This window comes from Hakea prostrata, chromosome 1 (genome assembly GCF_041222555.1).
Source record: "Hakea prostrata isolate BN-2017 chromosome 1, UWA_Hpros_2, whole genome shotgun sequence".
Lineage (NCBI taxonomy): Eukaryota > Viridiplantae > Streptophyta > Magnoliopsida > Proteales > Proteaceae > Hakea > Hakea prostrata.
Genome location: NC_142600.1, coordinates 67,453,814 through 67,464,592, shown reverse-complemented (window position 1 = coordinate 67,464,592; position 10,779 = coordinate 67,453,814). Strand labels below are relative to the sequence as shown.

Genomic DNA, 10,779 nt, shown 5'->3' with positions numbered 1-10,779 from the left:
AGGTACATCAACTAAATCATTCATCTCCGATGCGCAGACTTTCATTAAACATCGACAATGTACTCAAGTAAGGGGTATCATCGTCAATGTCCATGAGCTCAGTCTCCGACTCATAATTATCAATTAAAATGGTCCATAAGTCTCTTCTACCACTACTTCGGGTCTTCGGACCTAAAAGCAACAGTGGATCCGGGTTAGGGTTAGGGTCAGGGTTAGAATAGGGCTGGATATTACACATGAAGCCCACATGGGGGCCCAGATTTTTGAGAACTAAAGCAATAGGGTTTTCAACCCTATTGCTATCGTTGAAACAGTAGAGGCAGCCACAACAGTGAAAGAAAGAAAACAGGAGAGAGAAGAAAATTGTGAAACAGAGTGAGAGAGAGCCGAAGCGGGAGAAGAAAAAGAAGAAGGGATTTTTCTTGTTTCTTCGGCGAATCCGACGGTGATATGTTGCTGGAATGAAGTGAGATTTGAAGGGAATGGTCGTGTCACTTAGCTCTTCATATCCAACGGTCAGAATATCATTCTACCACAGTTCTCAGTAAGCCCCTCTGGTGACTTCTCTCCATTCTCTCTGATTTCCATTTCTTTGATGATGTGGTTGTGATTTTGAGTTCCTCTAGTGTTATCTAGAAATGAGATGTTGATTGTATACCCATTGTTATTATCATTTAGTGATAGTGGAAGTTTTGGGTGTACTTCGATAACGGTCCCGTGGTTTTTCCTTGCGGGTTTTTCCACGTTAAAAATTCTTGTGTGTCTATTGTGGCTTGTGTGTTGAATGCTTGATCCATTAGTGTCGTATTTGTTTCTTTAATTTACACTAGCATATTGTTTAGCCCCATCAGTTTTGGCCCTTAATCCCACATAACTTTATATTATGAGACATTGAACTTTGCCAGCTGAACCAACCCCTCGGGGTCCCATTTTCCAATCCTTAATATTTTGCCACTTAATATTTTGCCACTTTGGCTTGTAGTATTTGATACCAGGGCAGAAACCTTTTAGATGTACCTGTCCACAAGATTTCACCCTTGGTCCAAATAAAAAGAGGCACTGAGGGCATGGCAAAGTAGACGGCAGAGAAGGGTGCAAAAGAGTGGGAACATTTGTGATATAGACCAATAAATTTGACATAATATCCAGAGCAATCCCTACATAACCAGATATCTATTAAAATGAGTAACTACAACAGAATTTCTCCAATAAATGAACAAATAGAAAAATCTCAAGACATTGCATACTAATTTTCAAATTAAATTGAGTCTTTGTCTGTAGGTATAAGCTAATTCAGTCTAATAAAAAGAAAAATTCAGTCTTGTTGACTGAATGACCAGTAGATTGGTTTATCGTCCATGTACAAATGTATGAGTGTTCAGATTCCAAAAAGCAAAACAAGCTTGGGATTGCACTTTATCTCTGTAAATTGCTTCCATTTTCTATGGTCCTCTCTAGAAAATAATCCAAAAATAAAGATGTTAAAGATAGCTTCAAGCAAAAAACTATCTTATTTAAATACCGAGATGCATTACCCATGAAGCCAGTTTTTTTAGCTCTTCTATCTGCCTTGCAAGCTCTTCCTGTTTTGAGTTTAATCCAACCAAAAACTGAGGGGGAGGGGGGAAGGAAGAGAAATCAGAAGAAAATAAATAAAATGAGGAAGATCATTCAGAATCCCCTAGTTTGTTAGACTAAAGATTTGTGCTTACCATCTTCAGGTCCTTGCCAACACCTTCTAATGCCAGAATTTTTTGGTATACAAGTTCATCCACATTTCTAACAATTGTGCTTGGTTGTTCTACAGCATGTTGCTCATTTGTGTGTGTATTGTGGACACTCAGCAACTTCTGAACTTTCCTGCATTAAATTTATTTGAGCTTGATTCCTGCTTCAGTTCTGAAAAGTGGCACAATGACTCTATTCAACAAATCCTTATGCCAATTATTTGGATCATCCATGAGGATTTTGCTCTGCAAACATTGTCCTATGATTACAAATCAAACAATCATTAAATAATGAAGCTTAGTGAACACAAGTTTTTGAAATTTTTTAATGTCTGAAATAAGTTAAAAGAGATGATGATGGGGCCTTCTCATTGATCAATACTTAATTTATATCTATCTTGATCCGAATATATGCTAGGGTCTTTGAATCATCAAGACAAGAGAACTTTGATTGTTCTAAGCATTAATAGGTTTTACATTACCAACCTCTTTGGTATGTTGATGGTTTGTCTCATCTATTCTCAACCTTGAGACTGAAGATTCAAGGCTTAGTAATAACAGCAGCCAAAAAGAAATAAAAAAAGGTTTCACATTTTGAAAAAGGACTTGGAACACACTAATGAAACTTGGTTTATAAGGAAAAACTATTGTACCAGAGATTTATTTACCCACGTCAAGGACAGAATTTGGAAACTGGAAATAATTCAAATATGGAAGAGTCCCAGGGATGACTATAAAATAATTCTACAGTACCCATGGATATATTTCACACAAGAAAATCAAGAAGAAATATGTTGTACACACCAAAGGCATCCAATCTATACCATTATTTGTTTCTTGGTTCATCATTTCATTTGGAACTGCCTACAAGAAGCAGCCTATTAACACCAAAGATGTGTGTGAGCTCTGTCAACAAAAAAGCTGCTTTAGAGTTGAGGCATTTGATATGTTACCTGAATAATTTTTTTAATTTCAGGATCATTCCAGGGTCCTTTATCACTCATCAAGCACCCTCCATTTTCGGAACATGTGCAATTTCCACCAAGAAAACTAGGCAAGCATCTGTTGATGAATGATAAAGACCATCAAATGCGGGTATGCATAAATTTAGAGATGAATGTTGGTGTGTACCTCTGGTCGATAACTTCAAGCAGGTTACTTCGATAGTTACAACCTATTACCTGAAATTGGAATATGAAAGGTTCAAAGCTAAAGTAAATTATCCATGTGTAAAAGATTCACAGTTATAAAATCCTTACTTGTACTTTTTCAACTGTTCGTACATCTAGGAAAGCTTTAAGCGCTTTCCAGAGGATCCTAAACCCAGATCCAGCATTGACAATAAAAAGTCGATGAAGAGTCTGAGGATATCAACAAATACAAAAATTATAAAAAAAAAAAAACAAAAAAAACCCCAACAAGGGGGGGGCCCCCCCCCCCCCCCCCCCCCCCCCCCCCCCCCCCCCCCCCCCCTTAATGATATTCAATAATGCCAAAATATTCATAATGCTAAAAATGATCTAGAGGAGGAAGTTCCTTCCTTGTATCTGCTTTTGAGAATATGGTTTGTAATGCAAGATCATATATTTTTCTTAACAATAGTATTCTCCATTTTTGATTTGTTAAGAACTATATGGTCAAATCCCACATGCTTTTATAAGTAATGAAATATGAGAAAATGTACTCTACAAACTCTATTTTTCTCTCCAGTCTTCCTTTTTTTCATTATCATTTTGTCTTGAATAAATCCAAGGGACTAATTCCCACTAGTATGCACTCTGAATATGAAAGGAAAGTCACAGTTGGAAGCCAGTGGATAGTAACTTTAGTATGCCAAACTGGCTGTACAAATATCAATAATTGCATGGTCAATTTGCTTCTTTTGGTTTGATAAGGATATCTAGGATTGCAGTTTGTAAATTATCTGTTTTCTTGCAAGTCATTTAGTGAATGTGGTCTGGATTTTTTTATGAAAGAATCGGATCTTTGTCTTCTTAGAGTGGCTTTGTCTCAGCAGAGAACTAGGTCTCTTTAGACACTCCAAGCGCCAATGCCAGAAAGGACAACGACACAAAACCAAAACAACAAGCATGACCCATCTAAAGTGTTTCACGGAATTGTGATCAATGGCAAAGCAGTTTCCCTGAGCCACCAAACCCCCGGCGGGGCAAGGCATGCATGTTTCACCTATAAAAAAATGATAATAATTTAACTAGTTCTTTTAGTATGAAAGGGGAGAAACACACACAAAGAAAATTATTTTGACCTGTTTAGCAGCATTAAAAGAATTATTTAAATGAGATAAAATTTAAGGATATATTCTAAGGTATGTTGACATTGCCGTAGCAAGAGCCTGAATTTACTTAGGATTGCCTATCTCTCCCCCCCCCCCTCTCTCTCTCTCTTTTTTTTTTTTCTCTCTCTCTCTCTCTCTCTCTCTCTCTTTTTCTCCTTCTGTTTTTTTTTTTTCTTTTTCTTTCCCTTCTTTCTTTTTTTTTTTTTTTGGGGGGGGGGGTGTTATTAAGCCATGTCCCTGAATGATATATTTTTGGGATTTCCAACCCTGAAAGAGATGATTTCACAGATCACATAATTTATGCTTATCACTCATATTTCAATACAAACCTACAATTACTTCATTTATTATGGGTACTTGCTTAACAAGATTACACTTACCTCAGGGTAGTAATTGCTGTCAATCTTTTGAATTTCTATAAAAAGATCTCGAACAGGCTTTGTGAAGTTATTCATACCCTGCACAACACCATTCCACATAAAGAAAAGTCTACATCTTTGGCAGTCAACCACTAAACTTTCTTAGGACATGAATTTCTAATTTAAATACTTTAGTTCTTCTATGCAAACTTTAACTTCAGTATCATACACAATTGGTAACCTGATTTATTTATTAATCAGAACATAGTATGGAACTTCAAACCCATTTTCTAGTTATAGCCAATTCTTGTTAAAGGGTGAAATCTAGCTAGTAATATAGGTAATGAGTATGACACATCCTCAAACACATAGTTTCACCCAATTCTATCAATCTCTACCATATAAAAAAAAATGGTATATTTGGCAATTAATAGTTACCTATATGTCTTAAGGGGGAGGGGGCCATTTGTACTAGCCATCACATGAGGCAGCCAGTAGACTAAATTGTTCACTCAACCTCAAAAAAGTTTTAATGTTGTCATCAACAAGCAGACAATCTTTTAAATTTTCTACCATAATTGTGCCTATTACTAGAAAAGGCTTCATGTTATTACTTGTACAACAAAAATGCAACAAGGTAGTATATCTAATGTATGTTTCTTTTGCTCAAACATGAAAATAACATAAAATTCAACCAGGTACTCAAATTTACTGTATATTGTATTTCTTTGATGGAAATGGAGACACTTACTACTCCCTGCACATCTAGGATAGTTGTGGAGGATGCTATATGTGTCTTAGCTGCAGTTGAACAAGCTGGGAATCTCAAATTCAGTGTTTTTTCTTGTTCATCAACATGATGTTTGAGAAAACGGTCAACTGTTGTTACTTTCAGAAGAGCATTGAGATCAATCATCCCAATCCTTTCAATGTACACTGGTCTACCAGATTTATCAACTCCGTGAAATCCATGAGGGTAGAACTTCTTGACCTCTTCATACTCCTTAAATCTTAACTCCTGAAGAATATACCAAACAAAATGGTAAAATCAAGTCACCTTGCATAAGTTTCTAGTCAATCACCTATGAACTATGAAGACAAAAACCCCATCACAATAATGGCTTGTAAGGAGATCAACAGCAATGGGTATACATGTTGTCACACATATTCAGGATGACAACATTACTCTCATAGTAATATATTTCTAAACTCATAATAATATCTATCAGAAAAAGCTATAAAGCACTGGAAAATATTTGGTCATGTTTAGATTTTTCTACCCAATAATTTAAACTACAAATTAACTAAAGACTAAGAAATGGGTATATAGAAACAAAATGAAACAGAATGTTTGTTTGTTATGGTCCATTGCTATATCTACTCTTGGCATTTGTCATAACACATAAGTTACAGATAATAAGCCTTCTTTTTGTTATTTATTATATATATTTTGTAATATGTCTAAAATTAATTTTTGGGAAAGATATCTTAAACCTTAAATCAGGTGTATATATGTCAAATATAAATTTTCATGCAATATAATGTATATTCAGTTTAATGTATTTTTGATATACGTAACATTCTCAGAATATCAAATACTACTGGAGAAAATTAAAGGCCAATCCATGGAATCTTTTGTTTTTATTAAAAATTGTTCTTTATGTAAGCCTAGTATAAAAGCTGATAGATGAATTTTCAGCCAAAATGAAAAAGAAAGGTTTAGAGATGAATAGATACTTAACATTTTAATCCATATGATTAAATGTTATCAGATATGTCGATATCTTCACTAAAATATCTTCAAAAGATGAAAATTATACTCCATCAAGAAAGACAATAGTAAATTCTCCTACTTTTGGAGTACATTTTGTACCCTCCCCCTCCCCCTTTTCCTTTGCAGCATGTCAGAAGTCTTAGAATCAACCTTCAATTGTGGTGCACGCTATAGCAGTTCAATTAGAGACTCCATGAGCAATATTTGGATTCTTTTGAGAAATTAGCCAAATATTTCAGTCCCATAGGAAAGTAAAACAAAATGGTTTTCAGCATAGAAGGTACACAATATTCTGGCAAAACCATACACGCTGGTTATAGAGAAACAAGATTTAAAAGAATTTCAATTCTTGGTGATCAATTGCAGAGTATTCACATAGACACCATGCCCTTTTAAATCCCTAAGAAGTCAATTGCAGAGTATTCACATAGACACCGTGCCCTTTTAAATCCCAATCTTCTTAGGGGGATTGATAAGGAAGACACCAAATTGTCTATATCAACTCACACACCAACACCATTTGCATCAGAATTTGATGCCGTTGAGAATGATGAGATGAAAATAAGATTGATCAACTTACAAATGGTATCCTGGAGAAAGGGGTAGGAAGAGGGATAACACGAGAGGACGTAGAGCTCCTCCAACTTACAAGGGAGACTAAATTTAACAATGCTACTAAGGTACCAATCACAAAGCAAATGCTCAAGGACGTTTGCATTGTTAATTAGTCCAAATGAAGGTAGATAACATGGATGTTGATATCACAAGCTCGTTTGTGATTGTTGGAGGCTCCTTTGTCAAGACGGCTGCAGCTGAAATTATAGCAGATATGGCCAATTAGTGGTGACTCTTGATTCCCAACTAAGTCTTAAGGGCCACAAAGTGGTTCATCTTTTGTAGGGTGCACCTTCTCATTCTCGGCCCTCAACCATAAATTTCCATTCCACCAATCTGTTAGTTGGTCTTGATCAAACAACTACTTCAACTAAACAATAGGAGCAAAGGAATATTTAGTCTGGCAAAAGGTTTCTCTTGAGTGACTTTGCCCTAATCCATGCTCTTTTTTCCTATATAAGGAGACATCTCTTTTTTACTCCCTCACTCTTAACCTCTAGCCAGGAACTTCTGGGTCCTAATAATAACTCCCACATAGCTTTTTAACCCCTCTCACCCCCACCCCTCCCCCACCCCAAAAAATACTCGAGGGAAATCGATCCCAACAAAAACCAAGGAAGAAAAAAGGGTTTTGAGTCTTCCAGTTAACAATTAAAAAAAAAACAACTGTCTAGAACTCCCCCAGCCCCCCTCCCGAAGCCCCGGTGAACGGCGGCCATAACTATAACAGTCCTAAGGTAGCAAAATTCCCGAAGCCCCGGTGAATGGCGGCCATAACTATAACAGTCCTAAGGTAGCGAAATTCCTTGTCGGGCCTACCGTTCACTGGGGCTTCCGTCGCCGACTCCCCTATCATCAGGTCACCACCTCCCTGCAGTTATCTTTTCCCTTTTTATCTATCCCGAAAAAGGAAGAAGGAAGTATCTTTTGAACCCAAAACATACTTTCCCAATGGTAGAAACATAAATTCTTTATCCCCACTATGAACTTGAAGAGAATAGGAGGCCCCTCTACCATGTTAATTCCTAAATCCTAGCATAAAATCTGTTCCTTGTCTTTTTCCACTGGCCAAGTAATTCGCCTACATTAGGTTTGGTTCTAAATATGCACAAAATTAATATTGGTTGCTACTTTTTTTTTCCCCTCTGGTAATGTGTTGGTTGCTACTTGAGAAGAGACACAGTCGTTACACGTATAGTTTTCTAGGCCAGGAAAAGAATCACATTTCAAAAACGAAACTAGAAGTACTAAAAATTGATTGTTGAGTGCAACCTAGGTCTGACCTTGGAAATTGTATCAACCCCGAAATCTTTACGCCATCTAAGCATTTTTAAGTACGCTTCTTTCGCTTTGATCAAATCAAAACTTTTCATTCGTAGAAATCTGAAAATGATACAAACGAGCAACGAAATTCAATACTAGAACAGAAAATATTTTTCGGTCCCCTTTTTCAACTGTAAATGATCAAATTTCAATTATTTACCTTAAAAGCGTATGATAGTCACTGTGTTTCGAAGATAGCAGACCCTCAGATTTGAGCGATTCGCGTAAAGCTTCAGCGAGTGGTTCCTCGTTTAGATCATGCCGCCCTTCCTGAACTGAATGCGTGCTCTTGGTCTTTCCAATTCTCTTAAACGAATCCCGCAACTTCGATGGGTAAGACATTGCACGCTTAAGGCTAAACTTTGATGAAGACGATCCAATCTTTTCCAACTGAGAGTGTTCTCCAAATTCTTGACGATCTGGAAATGTTTCTTGTCCATCTGAACTTCTTGTAATGGCAACATCATAATCACTCTCCCTTGACGGAGGAGCCATGTAATATGTGAAGGAATGGAGAGATGAAAGAATACTTCTGCTTTTAGAGAACCGCACATGTTTGATCGCCGAAAACAAATTGAGAATATTTTGGAGGAAATCATCATAGAAGAAAAGAATCTCTTGCTCTAATCTTTCATTGAAGATTTCGAATTTTTGAAGGTTTAAGAAGAAAGAAACCCTCAAATCGCTTCCGCCAGTTCGAGAAACGTCAAACAGCAGCCATGCGGTACACTTTGCTTTGTTAATTGTTATGCAACCTACAAGGGTGATATTGTAGTTTCATCCTCTTTTTTAGCCTTCCTTTTCAAAATATAGAACTAATTAAAAAAATACATAAACAGAACAGAGCAGAGCAGAGCAGAGCAGAGCAGAGCAGAGCAGAACACCATAAACAGAACACCATAATTACCCCTCTTTCAATGGGAAATATTGGTCGGAACTGTGGAAGCTTAAAATCCCTCAACGAGTTCGAACTTGTATTTGGCTGGTAAGCAGAGAAAAAGTTCAATAGAGTAACATGAATTTGAATTCAATCACTCATTGAACACTCATCTTGAATTCGATCACTCATTGAAAATAACAAGCTAATAAAAACCATTCTTGAGACCCAACAGAAACATTTATATAGCAAAAAAGAGAAGAAAAAGAAAAAGAGAATAACAGATTCTCTTTCGGAAGCTTCCATCTTGATTTAAATGAACGTGAGACAAAAATGAAACCGCACTAAAAAAAAACGAGAAGTAAAAGACTGCACTCTCTTTCAGACTACCAACGAATCCTTTTCCAAAACACTCTCTATAACAAACAAAAAGTAAAAGATCCATGCCATGCATTCGCCCAAAACAAAACTGTAGGAACTGACGAAGCTGACGAACTGTAGCCGAAACTTTAGTTGATTAAGGTATTATTATTCAGCAGATATTCTCATCTTCCAATTCCTTTAAGATTTCGATAACTCTGTCGGAGACTATGTTCAATAAATGGCTCCAATCGCTGCAAAAACATTAGAGTGATCATGAACATGTGAGATTATACATATATAGAAAACGTACATGAAGACATTAATTAGTCACATACCCTTCGCAAGAATTAAAGACGATCCCCACTCTGGCCTTCGCCATTTCTACTGCCGAGCAAAATCGACGGAATTGCTTGGGCTGAAAGCTTCCATCGTCCACAATCGCAAGATCAGAGACGCGAACATTATAGAATATCGGAATGACCTGTTTCTTGAGTGCCATCATAGAAGCCAATTCTTCTAGGCAGTTATCGGAAGAACAAAAATTCGAAGAAAAAATAACTAATCCAACTTTACACTCACGTAAAGCAGCTTCAATTGCTTCATTCAACAGTTCTCCTGGTTTCATGCTCCTGTAGTCCAGAAAGGGTTTTAGGTTTTTTTCTACTAAACGATCGTACATCACCGCAGCAATATTTAGCTTAGTCTCTGATCCACGGTGGGATATGAAGACGTTAAATGGAAGTCGAGAGGACCTGCGAGCACTTATCCTGCTACTAAATACAGAGAGACGATTAATACTAGATTTGGAGCAGTAATGAGACAATATAAATGCATTTTAGAAATTATAAAGCAAAGCAAACCTGATACTATTCCTCCATTGCTGCTGTTGCGAAAGTTCCTTCATATTCAAACGAATTGAATGTTTCTTCACAGTCATTTGAGAAAAATAAAGAACCATAGAGAAGCATTTCGCATTGGTCATTGATGCTTCTTGCTTAGCAAAAAGAAAGAAGCCAGCCTTCCTCATCACAGAAACCATAGCATACATCACTAATTAAAAGTTAAAACTCGGTACGATAGTACGAATTTTAGAGAGATGAAAAAGAACACACAAGTTTTAGAGAAATCTTTGGAAATAGCTTCCAATATTACAAATTCCCTAGGAAATACAACTAACGCTTTTGATTTATATATAGGCGACGAATGAAATCTCAACTTCCGTTAATGGTTAAACGATATATATTTTACCAAAAAAAAAAAAACGCTATATATTTTAATCAGGTCGTGTCGGCCTTACATATATTTTATATATATGGCGAGCGGTAAAGGAAATTGGACTATTCAATTAATTGGGTGAAAGTCGATGTATTAGAAACAAAGGTTTTGTATCATTGCATGGCTTTCTGGTTTTTTTTTTTTTTTGGTAAGAATGGTTTTGTATCATT

General features: G+C 36.5%; 2 protein-coding genes across 4 annotated transcripts; both read right to left on the bottom strand.

Annotated features, from left to right (window-relative positions):
• Nucleotides 1-960: 960 nt before the first annotated feature.
• On the bottom strand, nucleotides 961-8,823 carry LOC149029514 (phosphatidylinositol/phosphatidylcholine transfer protein SFH11-like). 3 transcript variants are annotated; one of them, XM_089141922.1, is made up of 10 exons: nucleotides 8,255-8,823; nucleotides 8,055-8,154; nucleotides 5,134-5,400; nucleotides 4,404-4,481; nucleotides 2,987-3,088; nucleotides 2,859-2,908; nucleotides 2,681-2,789; nucleotides 2,530-2,591; nucleotides 1,713-1,860; nucleotides 961-1,610 (listed from the first exon to the last, which is right to left on the bottom strand). In XM_089141922.1, exons 1-10 carry the CDS (start codon nucleotides 8,587-8,589, stop codon nucleotides 1,515-1,517), a joined length of 1,347 nt encoding a protein of 448 aa, XP_088998048.1. In that variant the 5' UTR covers nucleotides 8,590-8,823; the 3' UTR covers nucleotides 961-1,514. The 3 variants fall into 3 exon arrangements, with proteins under 3 accessions (XP_088998048.1, XP_088998047.1, XP_088998046.1); XM_089141921.1 differs by lacking the exons at nucleotides 961-1,610; nucleotides 2,530-2,591 and having other exon boundaries at nucleotides 1,762-1,987; XM_089141920.1 differs by lacking the exons at nucleotides 961-1,610; nucleotides 2,530-2,591 and having other exon boundaries at nucleotides 1,762-1,973.
• Nucleotides 8,824-8,999: 176 nt separating this feature from the next.
• Nucleotides 9,000-10,465, bottom strand: LOC149029513 (putative 2' cyclic ADP-D-ribose synthase BdTIR). The gene is made up of 3 exons (XM_089150981.1): nucleotides 10,195-10,465; nucleotides 9,670-10,104; nucleotides 9,000-9,585 (listed from the first exon to the last, which is right to left on the bottom strand). Exons 1-3 carry the CDS (start codon nucleotides 10,380-10,382, stop codon nucleotides 9,504-9,506), a joined length of 705 nt encoding a protein of 234 aa, XP_089007107.1. The 5' UTR covers nucleotides 10,383-10,465; the 3' UTR covers nucleotides 9,000-9,503.
• Nucleotides 10,466-10,779: the final 314 nt, after the last annotated feature.